Raw genomic sequence first — 22,964 nt, 5'->3', positions numbered from 1 at the left:
GGTTTGTGAGCCAAAAGCTCAAGGCAAAAAAGTAATTCAAAAACAATAGCCACTTTTAATCAAAAATCAACAATTCAATATTAAAACATTATTCATATGAACTAATGTAAAATATGTATGTATGTAGAATAAAAATTATAAATACTAAATAAATAGGTTTCTCGAAAATCGTGTGGGAAAAAATTGTATCGCATTCTGAAAAATATATTATATGTACATATTTGTAAGGTTTCGAGAATGAATACGTATTTTATACATGTGAGATAATAATAATTGTAGACGTGAAAAGACAATTTAAATCCCCGGGAAAAATTTATAATATAATATATGTATCCATATATAATCGCTATTTACCTTTATTTTGCTATTAATATGATACAGGTTTCGGTGACATTATTCCGGGAAATTAATCTGAATTTTTGCAAGTTTTCCAAGAATTTCAGAAATATGTTAGTCAGTTGGAAAAAAATGTTGAAAGAGAATTACATATTGTGAGTATTTTATTATCATTATTAGATTTTTATCAAAATATATGAAACCTTAGGAAAACAATTTTTTCAGCATATCAAAGATGTTAAATTATTTTATATGTATTTTGTTATTTATTATTCACGTTGTTTTACCCGGCTTCGCTCAGTGTTTGTAATATAAACAGCGTAAATATTCATTTGTTTTTTTATTACATTTATTTGAATCGAAAAAAATATAATACTCAACCAATTGAATTGTCGTCATAGCAACTTTGTTTTGTTTACGATGTTCTCAACCAAAGATACTTAAATACTTACATACATACAAAATCTCTTTCGAAATTATATATTAGATAATATGTATCTACATAAATGTACATATATGTACCCATATATTCTAACTCAATAAAAATACCATCTAAGTACAAATGTACACCAGCAATATAGCAACAATGGTTAGCGTATGATGATAGCGTACAACTGAGGGGTCGTGGGTTCAACTCCTGGCGCGGTGTTGCTAGCCAGATCTTGGATATATGTGACTGATTACCAATTTATCTGATTTCATTGTTGAAACGGTTCCACCAAAATTGTCAACCTATACCCGTTTCTCGGAAATTTGAGTTTCTAGCATCTTACATTTGTTAACCAGCGGCGTAGACTAGTGTTTAGCATATTAATTCTTTAATTAATTAATTAATTAATTGTTAATTTCGTGTTCTTCAGCTTCTCGAAATACAGTTATTTATGTAATAAAATGCTAGTAATTTTCCAGGAAGGCGCATTGGAGTCTTCCTGTCAAGGATTTCAGGTATATACATATATATGTGAAATAAAAATACTACTAATAAAATAAAAATATTATGCTTTCGAGTAGAGTGGTCATGGGTTCGAGTCCCACTAGAGTCCCGCTACTGGTCAAACCTTGGTTTGTGGCTCCAGGTTGATCGTTTCTTATCAGACTTTGCCAATTTTTCTGATTTTCGTTGAAACCGTTCCTGTAAATTGGCATCTCCTTCTATCTCTCTTGCCAAACTCAAAATATTCAGCGTCTTGAGGTTCGCCAATTTGATTATAAAAAACTGCGAACATTTCTCAATAAATGTCACTGTGGATGTTTGTATGAATTCGCATTGTATAAAGTGTATATTGATTGATTGTATCTGTATAAGTGCACTCGTCACTTTGGAGCGATTTGTTCATATTATATGAAATAAAATACAAAAATACAAGATAAATGTACCCACCCACATATTCTGTAATATTGTACATACATATGTATTTATTGCAAAAAATTGCTATATATCGAATTGATCCATAGACACCTCTATGATATTTTATAAATATAATTGCATTTGTAATGTTTGGATTGTAAGTACTTATATACAAAAAAAAAAATTGAATCAAATAAACGAACCTTTTGCAATTAGTAATCGAATGATTGATATTCGGTGAAACGATTTCACATGAAACGCAATATAAACATTCAACCGGAAATTGCTACGTATGCAAATTTTCATCCATTGAACAAATGAAACGGTTGTATCATACCAAAAATGAATTTTTCAAAACTATTTTAATTAAAACCAAGCACACACACACTCGCACTCGCATACATAGAATATAGAACAAATCATCTGAAATTCAGCGAACAAACAGATAATATTTCGTCGGGAACTTTTCAACGGAACGATTCATTCACGAGAGCCGAGAGCGTTGAAATTTAACGGCTTTTCCGCATTTTCCTAGATGAGCGTCCAGAAAATGAATAAACTTCCGCGGACCGAAACACTCAGCCGTATTAAAAATTTGTTTATTATACTCGCTTCCAGAATATATGGCCGCTGCGAGGCGCGGAAGAGGGATAAAAATACACCCCCTGCCCCATCTCTCACCCTGTTCGAATGTAATTGCTTTTCCGTCATAATTGAATCGTCACTCTTTTTCGCCGGCGGAAAGGTCGACGAAAAGAGAATTAACATCGGACAAGGATTGGTCGCTGCGAATAACAATTCCAAAACCCAACTCAACCCAGACAAAAATTGCTGAAACTTGACTGAAAATATGTATATAATCTAATTGAGTTAACCCTTAGCGCTCGCGTCAACGCCATGACGTCTGCACGATTTGGAGTCGAACAAAATTTATGTTAAAAAACGCACAATTTGATCATTTAAAGATTTAAAAAAAATTGCTACTAGCACCTGCCTTACTGTGCTAAAATAAATGGAAAATGTAAAAACATAAAAAAAAGTTTTTTAAAAACATATTTTACTACCACCATCTATGTTTAAAACTAAAAACTGGATAGACGTCAGGCACTTTTCAGAAATTCAAATTTCAAACGCATCTTACACGATATTTTTGCACCATCGTAATGGCGGAGAATCCATTTACTTATATTGATGACCAAAATGAGCAATATGGCAAAGTATGAAAACGATCGGATAAGAGGTAAATTTTTTCCTGAATTGTAATCGTAAGTGAAACGTATAGGAGGGTATGTAAAAATACACTAGTCACTGTGCTGAACGCCAAGCGTCCAGTCAAAATGTGTGTTTTAATTTAAAATAATGCAAAACATGCGACGTTAATTATTTCATCATATATTAAACGTCGTATAATATAAAATAAGTGCAAGAAATGAAAAAAAAAATAACAGCTGAAGCAGAGCCGTCATTCCAGAGGCGGATATCATTCACACATTGACCATTAGGTACGGATTACTGAATTCTACTTCTATTTTACATCTGTGAGACACGTATACAAGGGGCTTCCCGCGAAAATAATTATTTCTGTTGATATTGTTCATTTTTTTATTTCTTAATGACATAATTCGAATCGAAGAGGTTTTGATGAGAAATACAAAAAATATGAAAACCCTGCATTCAGTATATTTGGAGAATTAAAATAAAATATAAATCCTGGTCAGTCACTATCCATCACAGTACGGCAAGTGTTTAAGCAAGCTTTAATTAAATATTTGACGGCAATAGTACAAGTTTCTAAAAATAAATAAGTATCTGTGTTGTAAATATAGCTCAAAATCAGTTGATGATTATATGTATTTATGTATGCATATGCACTGCGCAATAAACACGCATTGTGCGCATGCGCACAGTACATATTTTACAATCATAGTCGTTCCGATGTATGAACGAGAACCGAGCATGTTGTCGCATTCGTGCAATGTGTTGTAACATTGAAAGGACGTGAAACAATTTCATTATTTTATTTGAATTACTTCTTATTTAAATATATAATATTATTACAATATAATTCAAAGCAAGGTCTTTAATAATATTGCTGTAAGTTTTATTGTCCATAACATGACGTTGACAATTACTTTTATCGTCTAAAAAATATAAATTTCTATTAATATAAAATATACGTATTTCATAAAAAAATTAACAATATCAACAACTTACGTATTTTTTATAAAAATTTAATTAATGAAAATATTTCAAAATACGAAACACAAACTCAAAACTAACAAAAATCTTATATCGCCATATCAAGGCGAACAGGTTGGAAGATACGGGACGAACGCTTATCAAACGTCAGGGAGATTTACTTTCCGCGTGTTTAAAACGCGTTGTATACGATATTTTATCTCCAACGTAATGGCAGACGATACATTAACGTGTATTGATGACCAAAATGAGCAATATGGCAAAGTATGAAAACGATTGGATAAGAGATAAAAATGACCAATGACACGAAAACCATGTGAAACGTAAAGGAGGTATGTAAAAAATAAAAGTTAACTTCAACCGACCGCTATAGGCACGAACAATATTGTATTTCTTGAGTAAAATGCAATGCAAAACTGAAACGAAATGTAATTGGCCACCGCGGGTCGAGTGGGAATGAATGCGATAGCTTGTGCATTTTACTAATGTGTGATGCAAGATCGGTTTGAGATATAATTATGATTTGTATGTACATATGTTAATTTTTTATTATGACTGCCAGGTATATTTATTTTCTGTTTAATGTCTAGTCTTCGGGAATGAAGAGGAATTCAAGGTATATCAATTTTTTAAGTAAATTCCTTGGAATTTATCAAAAATTTTTGATTCAATTTAGCATTGTACAATTAGGAAAAAATATAGTATGTCCGATTTGTGGAATGTCTTACTGAAGCTGAAGGCTCGTCTATTTCTGATATGTAGTCTCCGTAGAAGTCTAATCTTCGGTAGTTGTCCGGAAGCGTGGGGTGAGATTCGGTGTCGAAACGGAATTGACTCTGTTTTCCATTGAATATGATGATGGTGACATTTTTGATTGGAGTAAGGGCGAGTGAAAAAATAAAACAAAAGAAAAAAGAAAACATATAAAACAAACATTAAAACAATCAAAAACACAAACGTTAAGAGTATTATTTACGAAAATAATAATTAAAAACATTAAGCGTAAATATTAACGGTTATACACTGAAAAAAAAAAAAACACTAGATCTAATCTGAAAATGTTACGATACATTTGAAGTGCTTCAGATGAAAAATTATAATATAAAAATGGTATTCAAGTTTAATATGTATGTAGAAAATTTTGCGCTGTTTAGAAGTACGAGTGCAAAGCGTTGAATTTATAAGATTTGGAACAATAATAAATAAATTGGACTCAAAGTAGCGCATTATTTTTAAAATATATAAATAACTTTTCATTTCAAGCACCAAAAAATACACACACACAGTATCCTGTATGTAAAATGAAACAATTAAGACACACATATAAACACAGCAACACTCAAAAAAGCGTACAGCGTACACAGCATGTTAGACCGCAGACACACAAATGAAAAAAAATGTAAAAATGATACAAAACACATATGTATGTAGTATTTTCAATATGAAACTTTTCGAACGGTGACCTTTGCTCGGGGGAGGCTGACGTTAGTGTGTTAAAAACCGCACACACACACACACGTGCGTTAAGTACCGGTTAAATCATGCGAAATTCACAACATGCGATGTGTACTATGTTTGTGGGTGTAAATTTAATATGAGGTTCTGTAAATTTGGCGGAACAAGTAGGGCCTACCCACTAATTAATGCAAAGACGTCTTCATCATCACGTCATAATAATTTCAGATCGACGCAAACAAATTAAGGCAAATTTAACTCGCTACGTGGTAAGTTTATTTCAAGTTAGGCAAGCTTTAAGCCTGATCTGTACGCATCTGACAATTTGGTAAGTAAAATTGATAAATTTATACAAGTTCATTAATGACTGGTTTTTTGTAACGATTACTAATGAATTTGACTGGAATATAACGATTGTTATTTTGGTGTCACTTTATTATGCGGTCTACCTTCACGTTTTTACTTTAATATGCGGTCTCACTGTCTCAGTTCAGGATAATACCGACCCTAACAACCTAATCTTAAATGAATAGGGCCAACCCTAACTCAACCTAACCTAACATGACCCTTAAATAAATAGGTGTTGGCAGCTAAGATATGTTGTTTTGGAGAAAATACTGATGAAATAAAAAATATTGAGCATGTATAAAGTAAACAAGAATTGAAGGTAGCATTGAACATTGGTCGTGTAATACGTGTCATTCATTTGCCAACGTTTATAAAGATTCGTTTACACGGGAATTTGAATTTATAACCATAGCAGAATTACCCGATGGAAATCCCTAACTGTCGAGTATTTTACGTTGTGGCTTGGAAATTAGATTGTGCACATTACATTTTCACAACAATGAAGAAGAGGGAACAAGTTTTGGAAAAATACATTTATTAATATTTTATATTGTTGCAAGATATATTAGAGAGTCAAAACACACCTTTGCAAATCTCGAAATCTAGGGTAGTGATCTAGGGTTTGTTTGGATTAACTACAATTTTCTAAATAATTCTAGTTGGAAATGTTGGCGAAATTTTCAGCGTGGCGGGCTTTCAACAGAAAAGACGTCAGCACTCAAAGGGTTAATACAACGTTTTGTAATAGATAGCTCAAATGAATTACATAACCACTTTAAGATTTAGTTTTCTAACATACATAAAAATTATTCAGTAGTCATGCTTGACTCGAGTATACATTTAACCCTCCCTCACCGAAGTGGGGTATGCAAGTGCCCCAATTTTTACGTTTTTCGTAATAACTATGTGGTTTTCAAAGCTATACACCCTATATTTATTGTATTCCTAGAATGAACTTCAAGAAATTTATTTTAATAGATTTTGTATGATTTAGAAAAGGGGTACATCGTAAACAAATACATTTAAACATTTCTACGTTCTAAAGTAAAGCTTTAAAGGCGGTAGCGACAAGTCATGTTTTTGACTGTTCGCTTGCATATTCTTGTTGATCGATGAATCAATGCGAAAGAAAGAGACAGCTATATTTTCGTAAGCTATTGCTTTCGTCGCTTTTGGAGCGTGGCTATTGAGTCATGAAGTCGCCTGTTGGCCTTACCTATGTGTGTTGATGCTTGTCGTTATTTTTTAATACACAAATAGTCAAAAACATGCTATAGGACTAAAACTTTTTTTATGTTGATGTATAAAATGATTAATAAGATATATATATTGAACCCATTTGTATTGAGAAAAGTTGTATTTTGATTAAAGAATAATGGGGTCTTACTCGACCCCGGTTCGGGACACTCGTTCGATTTCGACGCTCCGTCCTTCAAAGGTTGAGTTCGTTAGTATGACGAGTTTACACTGGCCACTATTGCCACGTGTTAATTTACGAATTGATGTTATATTTAGTGTCAAATTCGGCTAAAGAGCGACTTTAGAAGCCTCCCTACTATATAGTGTTTACCCAGCGTTCAAAAGTTTGAGAAATCAAAGTGTTGGTCACCGTTCGAGGAGTTATAGTAAGAGTTTCGTGTGTATGGGTCTCTAGGCATGCTTACACGCTGGCATGCGGCAATGTCAATCGTTGTGATGGGGGTTGTCGATAGGGGCGACGACTGGGGCGGATCCCCTGGCATGGAGACTGACCAGGTGTCGTCCTCCCCCGTCAACCCCGCAACACCCCTCTCGCTCACCCTTTTGTGGTTCTCCGGCAGGTTCAAGTTGCACTCGTTGTCGAACCGGAACTGACTCTGCACCGTGCCGCAATGTACACAAATGTTATACAAATATGCACATCAAAGTGAACATGTTACACAGTAAGATAAAAAATAATGCTAATTGGAACACTGTGTAATGTACATGATAAATACTAGAAGCCAGGATGTACCTAGAACCTAGATTATACAGTCAAATTATGCTTCAACGAAATTTCAAGAACCATATATCGAATCTATGTATGTATGTATGTAATTAACAGTCTTTATATTATAGTTTATTTTTCAAGTTTCATACAACAGATTTTCAATATAACGAAATCATTGATTAAAAACTTGGAAGTTCGTTTTAACGAGATTTGATTGTATAGATATGTACATATATATGTATATTTAAAATGAAAAATTTTATTTTTTAAGCTTTATACATATGTACATTTGATTTTGAAAAAATAATAAATTTGACAAGTGTAATATCTAAATGTGACGAGAATAGCTTTCAGGACAAACTTTAAGTTGTGTATTTTGTGTTGAAATTCGATACAAAAAAAAAATGGCAAATATGTAGAACACGAATTTCAGACTCAAATAGGTGATTATATTTAATAATAAATGAACGTAGTTTTGCTTAATGGAACCAACTCATAATTTTTTGACATTGACAAAAATTTTATGCATTTTTTTTGTATAAAATGTTTATAGTGATATTGTGTTACTGTCAGTGAAATTATAATTTCACTAATCAAGGTTCGTGAATATGAAATATATAACTGTAACTGGTGAATGGGTAATCAGATTTGAATCAACTGAAACGTCAGATTACATAATTATAATTTCAATGTTACGTACATGCATATATGTATACACACACACATTTCAAAGGCATTTATTTGGTCAGTAAATAAATTATAGTAAGTTATATTATCAGTCACTGGTTGGTTGACTAATATAGTCTGTCAAAAAATACTTGGTTTTAAAATATGCAGTCTACTGACCGTTCCTTTTTATCTACATATGTATATATGTATAAAGCTCACAATAACCAATATATTTTCGTTAAAATTACTTATTTATTGAAAAAAACTGACTATTTAAATTATAGTCTATTTTAAGCCAGTAAAATCAATTTCCATTGGTTAAGTTCGATTTGTCAACTGTGAAAAAAATTTAAAAACTTGCATGAATCATAAGATTACTTGTGTGGATTGGTATCATTAAGCAAATATAAAAAAAATCATATAAGATTTTGATTCATATAAATATTTTGATTGACACTAATTGAGGCCCTTATTATCAAAGATGGTATATATTTTAATGCTATTTTGTTCTGCCGGTCATTAGGAATCCGAAATCAACAATTGTGTCTGTCAAAACCGGCTAAGCTTGGTACTAAATTAGCTTTAAAAACAGAACTTCGTATCAAAATTGTCTTGTGAATACTTAGTATCTAAGCATCAAACTTGTCTTTTATGAAAAAAAAGTAAGGGGTCTTTGGCCATCTTTGATACTAGGGACTACAATTATTGCATATAAAATACGGTAGATTCCGGATAATCGTGACATGTCACTTCTACCTGTATTACTTTGTTCCAATAAAATAAACATGTGATGTAAATTGAACGAAATAAATGCATGCTTCAATTAACCGGAATGTATTTTTGGGTTGAAGTAAACCTTGTATATAAAAAAATAATAACTAAATAAACAACGTTCGCGATTCCTTCTGAAAGAAATCTCTTTGGGTTTTTAATTTTATTTTGCTGCCAGACAACCGCGAACGAACGATGACACCGGAAGCTTTGTTCCAGAAAAATCTAATTAAGTCCGAATTAAACAAGTAAACAAGATTAATTATCATTTCACTTTTACAAATAGAGCGAAAACAAAATTGGAAAAAATTGCGTCAGTGCGTACCGCTTCTTTAACGAGCGGCTTACGCATAAACCTAATATTTGTATTATGTGAAACGGTTTAATTAAATATTTTCTTTAATTTTCTCTGTGCGCTTCCAGGAGCGGAAGTTTTCTTTTTGAAAGAAAAAATTGAAAATATAAAAAAAATAAACAGGATTCCATTAAAAGTGAAAAATTAATCAATACAGAGCACCGATGGGTGAATGCTTATAGGTTTATGGTTATAGAAAAATAAATTTTTATATTTGGAATAAATCGTACCTTATATCCTGGACCTAAGCGATGCATGGCGCATATTTGATGCGTGGTGAGTGCTTCTGAAAAAAGGTAAATCGCACTCATCTGTCCGCAAAAAACCCTCTCCTCGTCCAATTCAGGAGTGGCGCCGATGTAACATTTGTCGAACGGCTGAAACACGTAAAAACAAAATCATAAAATTATTACATTTTCCAACGTACATATATACATACATACATATATACACATAATATAATATTTATTATCCTCGAGAACAAGTCTGAGAATTTCAGATTAAAGTTTCGCGAAAAGACGTCTCAAATCCGAAAGGTTTAAGTGTAAGCCGGGGTTTGGATAAATAAGAGATTGCGCTTTTCCGAAGGCTTACGGCGAAGTTTTACAGAAAAAAAATGTAAGTAAAATTTAATACTCGGATGAAAGCGAACGATTGAAATCTCACAGTGAGAACATCAACACTTTGATAATTATAATATGGAAATGAAAGGCGCTTAAAGTCCCTATAATAATATGTATATGTAAACTAGTGTTGTGGCCTTTGATTTCAACGGGTGGATTCAGAAAGGAATTAATACACGAATAAAAAAAAAAAATATGTAAAATATAAGTTAATTTAGAGGTGCGCGCGCGCAGGCAATATTAATCGTAATAAAAAATGCGCACATTACACGCTCACCAATGCAACCCGTTCAAAATGATGAATGAATGTATGTGTGTGTGTGTGTATTTATTTTATTATTTTATTTTTATTTTTACATACATACATATACGGCCGCAAGGTTCATTAAATTAATTTTAACAATTAATTAAGTACAGAATTAATCTATTGAGACATCTATGGATTTAGATTTTGTGCACAATTATTACAATTTTTACACACAATAAATACGGGAGATTATAGAAATATCTATATATTTAGATTTTGTGCATAAATTTTACAAATTAAACACAATAGATAGATAAGATTTTTTGTGACAACAGGAAAGGATTTATTTGGCAATTTGAGGAACCGTTTCAACAATGATCAGATAAAATTGGCAAACTCTGATAAGAAACGATCGATTTGGAGTCACTAAACCTCCAAATCTAACCAGCAGTTTGGCGGATCGAACCTGTGATCGCATGCTGCTAAACATATACGCTACCATTAAGCCAAACTGCTGGCTTGTAAGTGTCATTAGTCGCTCGGCCTAACGTCACACATGCCTATCATCGCTTGGACTGACGTCACATGACACTCCACCTCCCCCCCTTCCCCACTACCACGTTTCTCCACGTCAACTCGATCATGACTCTGATTGACCATAGTAATTTATAGAGCTCAAAATAAATATTGCAATAATCAAAAGTTCACAAGAATGACGGAGATTGCGCCGCGACCACTGACGAAGACAAATACACACGCTCATTAGAATGTGGACTTCTGGGAGAGCGTGTGGGGATGGAGTGAAGGTCAGTGCGAATTGACCGCAAGAGCTGTGCATGTTAAAACTGCTAGCGTCAATAGCCTAGGGTGTGGCTCATAGCTCAATTACATTCAAAAACCACCCGTTGAAATATCAACGGGCAAAACACTAGTAATACATTTTAAACATCAGTTGATGGAGTGAGTAATATAGAATTTGATTGACGGCCTCACCTAGGTATTTTAATCATCGTTGGTTAAACTTTAAATAATGAATTATTTTTAATATTGAAGAGTATTCAGAGAGAATGGGAGTCAAGTAGAGGTACAAGAAAACAATCAGGTAGGTTTCAGATCTTTGATACATGATCTTCTGGTGGTAGTTACGAATGAATGCTGAGGCCAACCGACCAGCTTTTATACATGTTTTTAAGCCACGGGGGTTTGGTCGTTTAGTTTAGCTCGCTGATTGGTCGATGAGTCGGGCTCTCTGATTGGTCGATGGGTGCCGCACGTCAATGAACATTTTATGATAATATAGCGCGAGCAATATTGCGCCGTATCGTTACACTTTGTAAAACACATGTGAGCCGATTTTGTCTTGCACACGGCCTAAACAAATCTGAACATGCTGAAATGTGCGTTGTTGTATAGTATGAATAGAAGTAGTCTTTTCCGTGCATTGCTGTGTCGCGATGTTGCCGCCCAGTGGTGAATAGTATAAATATACCTTAAATTGTAATCATCAAATTTACGTAAAAAGTAAATTTACTAATAATCTTGAATTTATGGCGAGATAAAATATGGATCCTTAGAAATATTTCTAAATCAAAACGTGAATACAAAAGCACTTTGATAGCGAAAATAAGTCTCAAGCAGTTAATTTTACACTGGAATTTTAACAAACTATGTAGATATATTTTCGATACCCTTTAGAATAATGTCAAAGAAAAGCGATACGCTCAATTACTGGGAATTAAAGTATGACCACGTTTGAGTGGAGATTTAATTTATGAAAATTTATCAGCGTCTAGTCTGAGCGTAGGCACAAGATTGATAAATAATTCAGTGGGCGTTGTTAAAGTTTTTAATGAAAATACAAGAAGCAACCCGGCCGAGGGAGAGATAGAGAGGGAGAGAGAGGTGTTGTTCTTTCGCGAGTCGAAACTTCCAAGGTGCTCCTCAAGGTGTCGGAGAATTTGCGGGTCAGGTAATAAGGCTCACGCAGTGTATACAGACTTAAAACTGAATTTGCGTCAACATAAAGGAAAATAGCCCCCCGTGGGCAAATTTATTTAGGCTACCCACACCCACTCTGCCCACCCTCTGCCCTCGACTCTATCCCTCCCACGCTGGGGGCCGATTTTCAGACAATGAAGACGTACTGTTTAGGGACTACTAGGGATTAGTGGAGCAAATTCGAAGGCGCTAGGGCTATACGGTCAAAATTACCATAATATAGTTTGGCCAGAGGAAAGAAGCTCATCTGTGTAGAATCCGATTAGTCTAGGTCAATACTGTGACCGGTTATATGAAGGGATTAATTATATACAATAGTGCTTCCGAAACTTTTTCAGGTTTGATTCAGGTGGTTGAGACAACCTTAAAATTTTGATGCAAATAGTTGCTGTACACATTTGGAACATACAAATAAAGCTATTCCCTGTCCGAATTTTTTTATTGCATCCATAGCCCGTATAAACGGAAAAAAATGTACGAACGTGCAAGGCGCTCACAGACGAACATCGCATGCAAAACTAAATATAAGATATTATGCATCTGCATTCGGTTGTGAGCGCTTTGCGTTTTTCATTAAAATGCAGATTTTTTGGCTGCTGACAAGATTTGTGCGATATAAGAAGAGGTCTTGTATATTGAAGAGTAGTGGATATAATGGATAGAGTGAAGAGATTGAAATGGCTATGGGTAAGCTAAGTGGTAGCAAGAATAGACGAAAGGTCGACAAAATAAGTGCTAGAATGGTACCCGAGAGAGTGTAAATGGGTAAAAGGAAGACCACACGGAAGATGGGTAGACGAAATTAGGAAAATGTGTGGGGTGAGATGGATGAGTGTAAAACAGAAACGAGTGGAAGTGTGTTGGAGAGGCTTTCGTCCAGCAGTGGATAGTGAATGGCTGTAGATGATTATGACAATGATGTATATTGAAATGTTATAAATTAGATGAAACCATTTTATAATTGTAATGAAAACTGGCGTAAAGATCATGTAGCGTAGACGCTTAGAAGGGTTTCCGAGATCGGAGTGATAGATGCATCAGCAGTGGTAGTTTATTGTTCTTGATTTGTCGGCCTGCCAGCTCCGAATGAAGCATGGACCAAAACCGTCCAATACTTTATACCGCAGAGTGTATAATCAACACAGAGATCATTGGTCGATAGGTCGCAAGACCCTATTGGTTGTTGTATACAGCTTGTTCATACGTCGAGGCCTTTTTGGCGCGAACGCGAGATCAGGTGATCAGCGATAGTAAACCAGTGGCCGAAGAGCGCCAATCACTTAATCTCTACGTTACAATATTTTTGAACGTCTCTAAAACGCTGTTTCTGTTTCTTCTTTCAGTAATTTTAGTTAATTTATATTTTATTTATGCAATGATTGAAACATTGATTGAAATCAACTTGTCAATATGTGAAGCAAAAAAGGAAAGAGTCTTGAGTGTAGAAACACTCGAGGCTCTTTCCCACTCAAGTATTTTCTACAGGAAATTTTCAATTTCAGGTGAAGAAATCAAATGATTTTGAATTATGACATTATTGCATATCTCAAAGATGGCCAGTCATTGAGTTTATGTCAACTTTCAGTTTCACGCATTTAACCTAAACTTTACGGCAACTTTTTTTAATATAAGCTGATTCTATACAAAATGGCAGCCGTTCTAAAGACAAATTTGATTACAATATTTCAATTATTCCAACAATTACATAAACTGATCTACATACATATATATCTATTGATCATGGAGTATGCCGTACATAATTTGTTCGTCTAAATTAATTTAAGATTGATAAGTGGGTTTTTGTATGTATTTCAAATATTGATTAAGTTTCGGGAAATGCCTAGTAGGCGAAAAAAATAAAGACGAATAATAAACGTCTTCGAAGGTACATACATAAGTCTGACAAGAAGATTAAGTAAGTACCAACTGCCATCCCGGCCAGGATCTTCGCGGAAAATGAAAATAGACAGCGACAGGTTCTAAAAATACGCCCATTAAAGAAAATCGCTATATCCATTATAATATATTACATTTGCGGAAAAGGAAAAAGTACGCATTATATGTACATATATATGAAACATTACATCATTTGATTAGTATTTTACTTACAAAGAACAAAAGTGATATTTGTCATACTTTTATATGTATTTCAATATATGTATATATTTTTAAATAAATAAAAACAAAATACATAAGAGCAGTAAGCGTTGTTTGAACACTTACCGCACTGTGAAGGATAGCGAATGACCAGGAATTAATTTCTATAAATAAACTGAATGCAGGGTCTGAATGTCAGGGCTGAATACATTATGTATTCCTCATCAAAACTTATATGATTCGAATTATGTCATTACATAATAAATACATTGATCAATATCAAGTGAAATAATTATTTTTGCGGGAAGCTCCTTGAATACGTGGCTCACAGATGCGAGAAAGAGAAACTCAGTACAACGCGCTCAACGATTATTTTGAGAATGATATTCACCTTGAAATGACGGCTCTGCTTCAGCCGCTATTTTCCATTTATTTTAAAGAATTCAACGTTTAATATACGATTAAATGATTTTAATAGCTAATAACAATAATTAATGTATCACATTTTGCATTATTTTAACACACATTTATAACTGGACGCTTGGCGTCCAGCACAGTGACCAGCGGATTTTTTTAGTAAAGCAAGTGTTAACAACCATATACATATGTATGTACTTATGTAAATATACATATTTATTATCAAATTTCATATTGATTGATTTATTTGGAATGTACATACATATAATAAGATAAAATATAACAAGTAGATTAGACTAGTGGTCACCATATGTATAATGCTTTGAATAAAGTGTTCATGGGTTCAAATCCCACTGTTTCCTGCTGGCCAGATCTTGGATTTGTGACTCTAGGTCGATCATTTCCTATCAGAGTTTGCCAATGTATCTGATTTTCGTTAAAACGGTTCCAACAAATTGTCAACCTTACCGATTTTCTCACAAATCTCGAGTTTTCAGCGATTTCGAATTTTGGTGAATTGTATAAAATACTGCAAATTTAGAAATGTGGCCATAAATATCCCTGTAGGTGTGTATTTACTGAATTGATGTGTATTTACTGAATTTCGCTGAATCGTTTAAAAATGCTGCAAATTTACAAATTTGACCATAGATGTATTTACTTTGTATAATACTATAATATTAATACTTGTATTAAATGTACAATGTTTCGGGCCAGGAAGGCGCATTGGGGTTAGCTGTTAGGCCTTCTTGTTATAAAATAAAGTAAATAAAATAAATATGTATGTAAATTAACTTCTTTATAAATCAATTTTTTATTAAAGTTAAATAACAAGATTAATTTTAGCATTTAATTTATAAAAGACTTTTGTTTATATTTTAACAGTTGAGTTAGTAGAGTCTCGTAAGCAACGACGCGGGAGTTTATAGGAGGTTGAATTCGGTAATTCATTTCCATTTCAATGGCAATTTCGGGTTCTAAAAAGATAGTATGAGAAATTTCATCAAAATTTTTTACCACTCTTCAAGATTGAAATATATAAAATAAAAGTTTTTTTTAATGTCTATATTATAAGACTTGGAACGATAAGCTTGTACCATGACAGTAAATTATTTCACTATTATAACTAAAATTTTGTAACATAAATAAAATACACACACATATGTACATACAAACATACATATGTATATCTGAATACCCAACGCACACATTTTGCAGAGAAAATGTAATTAATTTCGCGCCACAAATAAGAAGTTGAGCAAGCGTTGAAATTATAATTTAATTGTGTTGTAGCGTTTGAATTATTCGCGAGTTTGCTTTTGGGGCCAACTTTCGTCGGGGAAACCCGTTGATAAATTGAAGCGGTATTTTTCCTCACAGCTTTCCACATTCGGGTGTGGAAAACGGCCGATAAACCGATCCTATATTTAAAAATATATTGTTAAATTTATTGCAGTACCCCTCATTTTTTTCATTATTTTATTTTATTTTACATAGATAGATACCAGGAAGGCCTAGCAGGTAAACCCCAATGTACTTTCCTAGACAATTAATTACAACCATTGCAGCATTTTTTATTATATAAATCCATACTGCTGGCTATATAATTTACATATATATGTGTATCATCATCATTTGATGGTTGTACCTCCTGCTCGTACAGTTCTTTTTCAAATGGCTCCTATTCCAAGAGCTATTCGACTTCTTAATGAAATCGTTGCTGCTGAACCTGAATGCGTTATTTTTCACCTTAGTGAGCGTAAATTGTCGGATATTATTCTAAACTATTTGTCTGGTAGTCTGCGCTCATCATTGTTTTCATGATTGACTGTGATTTATGAGTGGAATTTTGATTTATCCTCTTCCATTTGGCCCTGACACGGATGTTTTGTATTTGCAGTTGGTTCTTATTTATTGGAACTGGCTGTAGGTGCAAGACATTCCTTATATTATATTTTTACTGCTATTGTTTTTTTTTATTTATTTATATAGCAAAACTGCTAATACATTTACACAAAATAACAAAATAACAACAAAAATTATAAATCATCTTCCACAAAGGTATCCATTAACACCCTTCAAGAAAGCAGCGATGTTATTAGAACTTCTAATGCCTTCAGAAAGGGCATTATACATTTGAACACCTCTGAGAAAAACACCTCCTGCAGTTTTAGCTTTCTTAACTCTACTAATAATTAATTAATTCCTATTTCTCGTTTTATAATTATGTATCTATTCCTAACCATGTGATTATTAAAATATTTGGGTAATAGATTCTTATCTAGCTTATATATAAACATTAAAGTGCTTACTTTAAGACTATTTCTAATGTCCAACCATTTCAATTCATCTAACATACTTCTTACATTCTTACGTTTCCTCACATTCAAAATTGCACGCATTGCTCTATTCTGCACTTTCTGCAGTTTATCAATACACAAACTACTAAATAGATTGAAGACTGTAGCGCATGTATTATGATTATGTATTTTTGTATATATAATATAAATGTATTTTTCTTTTTATAAGACATTCCCTTCTTTGTTTTTTATTTTATTTATTTTATTTTACATATATACCAGGAAGGCCTTACAGGAAAATCCCAATGTGCCTTCCTGGCCAATTACAAATACAAATGCAGCATTTTTTTTTATTATAAGTCGTTGAATTGCGAGACACTGAAAAAACTCGCAAATTAACGAGACATCTATGAATTGTACATAAAATTTTATTGTACATCCATCAAATTTCAAATAGTGGTGACATAGTAGGTAGGAAGGATTTTTAGCCAATTTTTTTTCCGGGAACCGTTTCAACAATGAAATCAGAGAAAATCGGCAAACTCTGATAGGAAACGATCAATCTGGAGTCACAAATCCAGGTCTGACCAACAGCATACTCTGAAAAATTCATTTTCATTCAGGGATAGAACCCGGCACTTTCTTGACGGTAAGCAGAAGCTTAACGTCCGAGCTATGCTGCTGGCTTGTAATTATTTGTAATTATTATTATCCGCTATATTATAGCTTATTATTTTTTTTATTTATGATTTATGTCAAATGTGTTGTTTGTGTATGTTTCGTACTTGTCATGTCTAATTTCTATAGTTATTATTTTGTTTCTATTCTTTTCTGTTATATTTTTGACCATTGTGGCGCATTAGGAATACCTGTAACGCTACATACAAACAATGGTCCAAACTTTAAATAAATAAATAAATAATACGTAAGTGTAATTTGATAATATATGCAAATATGTAAGTAAAATTTAATTCCAAAAATGAGTTAAAGCAACGTCTCAATCTAGCTCAATAGCGTTTTAAAATATAACTATGATAAAATATAAATATGTATACTCACATCGTTGGTAGAGACGAACCAGGCCATTTCAGTACTGGAGGCTAGCTGTCCGTTGACGAGGCACTTGATCTCGCTCTTGGTCCATCTGTTGTAGATGTACACGACGGCTATCATGTACCATTTCCTGGGTTGGAACTCGTACTTGACACAGTGCTGGAAGCCCTTTCCCTTCACCTTCATCGAAGTCAGCACGAGGCAGTTGCCGACGAAGTGAGCCGAATAGCCCACACCTTTGCTGGTCTTGAAGCTGAAACATCGATCGCCGTGTCAATTATAAACGTAAATTGTAAATTTTCCATTTGATAATAAATTTCAATTCCTCTCCGGTGGGGGTGTGGGGGTTTGTGTGCGAATTTTAATGCATATTTATCGCCGGGGCAACGAGTCTGCGTGTTGACCCGCCTTCCATACGGTAAATAATGAAAAACGTGGCCCTCCCCTTAAGCACCCCCCCCCCCAATGGGAGGGAGAGTAAATAATAAATGTCACTGGAGAATAATTAGGGCATGTAGTGAAAAAAAGAGGATTAGGACAACAAATTATGGAATGGTTTTATTAACCAGAAGTACATATTACGCATACGTATTAATGAAACTGAGTATATGTATGTACATATGGATATTTAAAAAAAATCGGATGTGACCAAACCACGACATTATATATATATTTGAGGAATATAAGAAGGATGAAACATAAAATTTGATAATGAAACATACATATGTATACGTTCACAGTAGTGGATCCATGGATGCTGTGGATGCTGCGCATCCCTTAAAATTTACGTAAAAAATATTGTGTACTTTTTTTTTACAAAGTGTGTGCTTTTTCCTTTCTACCATACGTTTATGTTTGCTAGTTTCATACTTTTTGTAAAAATTATCAATAAATAAAACAAATAAATAAAATTGGGAAGTTTTAATTCAACCATATGTGGCTTTAAAAACACGAGCAATATTGTATACGTCATGTAATGCATTTGAGATATGAATGGCCTTTTTATAGTGTTATAAAATATCACATAGATTAACTAGTTTCGTGTTTTTTGAATCTTTCTTAATCCCACTGAGTATTTTATGAGCATTTTTTAACAAACATGCTTGAAATCAATCGCCTTCTTAAGGAATTTTCAATACAACATTATTCATTTTTAGTACGACTCAACTAATCAATTTTCCATTCAGTGAAGTATCGTAAAATATGAAAATGATTAGAAATATAAACAAATTTGGAAACGCTTGAATTTCGGGACGGAAAAGGACATCTCAAAATATAATATTATTATATGCTGCAAATTTTATCAAAGGAGGGTTTGAAATGGTCTAAAATATTAGACGGACATTTTCTATGCGTGAGCTTAAAGAGCAGCCCTTTTCAAACTTCAAAAATTATTATATAATAATAAAAGACACGTTAAATATTACAGACAGAAGATATTGCATGTAAGCAATAATTCAGATACTTGTAAGGGAACAAGCCTAAGCGCATTACATTAAATAAAGATCGACCGCAAATGAAACGGGCTTTTGTAAGTTCGAATATAACGACAAAGGACGAAGCGAAAAATAATATTTAAAAAAAATGCAGAGAATAAGCAAAACGCTACCGAAAACGATTTAGTTCGGGTTCATAAAGTTTTGAAAGCTCCGGGAAGCTTTGGAGAGTTGAAGTTTAATGAGATCCCGCAGTGATAACGTCCCGGGGTTCAAAGGGAAAATCCACACCGAAATTTAGAAACTTCCCTCTTCAAAAAAGGACCGTTTTAATTCGCAGAAATTGAGTCCTCCTCCGGGTAACAAGGGCCACGGTGGTTTTCATACACACGTCAGTACCTACACATTATCGGTACCTGGGTACTTAAGTGCGCGGTACTGTGTAGTGGTGATGATGACGAAATAAAGGGCCGGGAGTTGGGGGATGGGGATTTCGAGGGCTTTTGACGGGTTCAAAATGCGTTAGAGCTAATACGACCAGAAGAAGACCCTTTCGACATCAAAAGCGTACACATTTAATTTTCTATGTAGTGAAAATTTTAAATTCTCCCACTGAACGAATGCTTCGAAACATGGCTCGAGGCAAAATAGCACTAATATGGCTAACGTATTTTTAGGTGAATGGTGTATAAATAGTATAATTTGGGCTCTTTATATTTTATAAAATTCACATATTTTGTGTCTGGATTAAATATACTCAAAGAAGCTCTCAACAACTTTTATATTAAAAATAATGACAGGAACACGAAAAAAATTACGATTTTCTAAAAAGACCGCTTCCATCATACAAATGGCCGTAATGAGCAAGACTCGTTATTTTTGGGAGTTTCTGGCAAAGCGATGACTTTGAATTCTTGTTAATCAGTCAAAACGAATCCTTATCAACCTAACTAAACTGTGTATATTCAAAAGTTATAATATATATAAAAACGGAAGCGATGTATGTGGGTATGTATGTATGTATGTGGCGGACTTGTGGACAATTATGGAGAAGGAGATCGAACCTAACCTAACCAAACTAAACTGAGAATATTCAAAAGTTATATATATATTTATATATATATATATATATATATATATATATATATATATATATATATATATATATATATATATATATATATATATATATATATATATATATATATATATATATATATATATATATATATAAACGAAAGAGATGTATGTGGGTATGTATGAATGTGGCGGACGCGTGGACAAGTATGGAGAAGGAGATCTAACCTAACTTAACCAAACTAAACTGTGAATATTCAAAAGTTATAATATATATAAAAACGGAAGCGATGTATGTGGCGGACGCGTGGACAAGTATGGAGATGGAGAACCATTAAGTCATACGTAATAATGAAAATAAAATACAGAAAAAGTTACGAATTCAAATTCAGTATAGACAAACTGGTCGGTAATTTTCTTTCTCCACGCAGAATTGAAATGAAACTCCAGAAATGAAAGTTCAACATTTGAATTGCACGTGCCGTTTAATTAAAAAAACTTTTTTCCGACACCAAAGCCGGATCAAATCCGAATCCGGAAATATTTTACCGGTTAATGCACGCGCGCACGACGTGCACTAATAATTGCATCGTGGCGTTGCACAACCCAATTAAAGCACGAAACATTTCAATTCTGACGGCGTTCCCAATATACACTGGGATAATCGGTTTAGCCGGAAAAACTAGAAAATGCACGCGCATTGGTCAAATATTTGCATCGGAAAATGCAACTGCATATTGGTGCAGTGTCAACAATGGAATAAATTTATAGTTTGGATTCGCGGAAAACCTATCAATGTAATGAAATTTGCAAGTTAGTTAATTTGCATTTTTAAATAAGAGCACAGGTCATTGTTGAATATTGATTAATATTCCATATGCTATGTTATTCGTCAACCCTTTGTCTTCTCGCTTGCTTTTCAACTCGCTTGTGAGAAGCAATCTAGAGTATAATGCGATTGTGTGGAATACGCATGACACAAATTACTCTCTAATGATTGAGAAACTGCACAAAGCATTTATTCGTTTCTTATAAAGGAAATAGTATGGGTATTACCCATTCTACCCCACTCCTTTCCTTTTGGGCATGCTTGGATATAATTCCCTTGAACTTCGGAGAAACTTCTCATAAATTCATTTTGTTCTCCAGCTTCTACGTGGTAATATATCATACCCGTCGTTGCTGAAACAGTTGGGACTTTATGTCCCTAATAATTACACAAGTGCGTAGTAGACATCATCATTTGATGGTTGTACCTCCTACTTGCACAGTTCTTTATCCAATGGCTCTTATACCAAGAGCAATCCGACTTCTCAATGAAATCGTTGCTGCTGAGCCTGCATGTGATATTTTCCACCTTTGAGCGTAGGTTATTGGAGATTATTTTAACCTATTTGTCTGGTAGTCTGCGCTCATCATTATTTTCATAATTTAATGTGATTTATGAGTGGAATTTTAATCTTTTCTCTTCCACTTAGGCCTCGCAGGGATGCTTTGTATTTGCGGCTCGTTCTTATATATTGGCGTTGGCTATACATACATAGGTGCAAGACATTCCCTACTTTATATATGTATATTATTATTTGATATTTTGGCTCTATCTGCTATTATTATAATACTATTGTTTTTTTATGATTATGTATAAATGTATTTTTTATCTGTGTACATATGTATATATTTTTATTTTTCTCATCTTTCTGTATTTTTCGGCCATTTTCGGCCATTAGGGTCTCCTGTAATGCCACAATGGTCCAAACTCAAACTTAAATAAATTAATATCAATGATTATTTTTAATATTTAACGTTCCTTTGATTCGATGAAAATTTTCCACTACATAGATCTATCGATGGTAATCAAAAATTCCAATTGAATCACAGTACATATGTATGCATAAAGAGTCATATTAAAAAACAAACATACATTTATAAATCATACGTTAAATTCGTTTTGTGGACCATTAAGTGAGTCCTAAATCGACTTCTCTTTATTCCGACGTGTAAAACATTCTTTGAGTGCATGCTATACTAAAATATTTATAGGGCTCAAAGTGATGATATACGCGGTCTTTTATAGCATTGGCGTAAATAATGAATTATATAAGGTGTGTTTACCAGTAAAGGTATGGCTTCTCCCGTTCGATGTTCACGGAATTGATGGGATCCAACCGGAACCAGGTCGTAAAAGTGAAGCCGCTCTCGTGGGGCCATCTCGCCAAAGGGGGTAGTACTATAGCCTGAAACAAATTAAATATTACTTAATATAAAT

At 33.5% G+C, this 22,964-nt stretch overlaps 1 protein-coding gene across 1 annotated transcript in view; it reads right to left on the bottom strand.

Annotated features, from left to right (window-relative positions):
- rg (A kinase anchor protein rugose) overlaps positions 1-22,964 on the bottom strand; it is a 748,758-nt gene that overhangs the window by 207,121 nt on the left and 518,673 nt on the right. The window contains exons 6-9 of the mRNA XM_077443290.1: positions 22,811-22,932; positions 18,192-18,438; positions 9,681-9,827; positions 7,351-7,542 (exon numbers count right to left, since the gene is read on the bottom strand). Of these exons, the coding sequence (XP_077299416.1) occupies positions 7,351-7,542; positions 9,681-9,827; positions 18,192-18,438; positions 22,811-22,932 (708 nt within the window). The remainder of the gene's footprint in view (positions 1-7,350; positions 7,543-9,680; positions 9,828-18,191; positions 18,439-22,810; positions 22,933-22,964) is intronic.

Source organism: Arctopsyche grandis, chromosome 12, assembly GCF_051622035.1.
Source record: "Arctopsyche grandis isolate Sample6627 chromosome 12, ASM5162203v2, whole genome shotgun sequence".
Lineage (NCBI taxonomy): Eukaryota > Metazoa > Arthropoda > Insecta > Trichoptera > Hydropsychidae > Arctopsyche > Arctopsyche grandis.
Note: the sequence above shows the minus strand (reverse complement) of the source record. Positions and strands in the feature narration are given on the sequence as shown.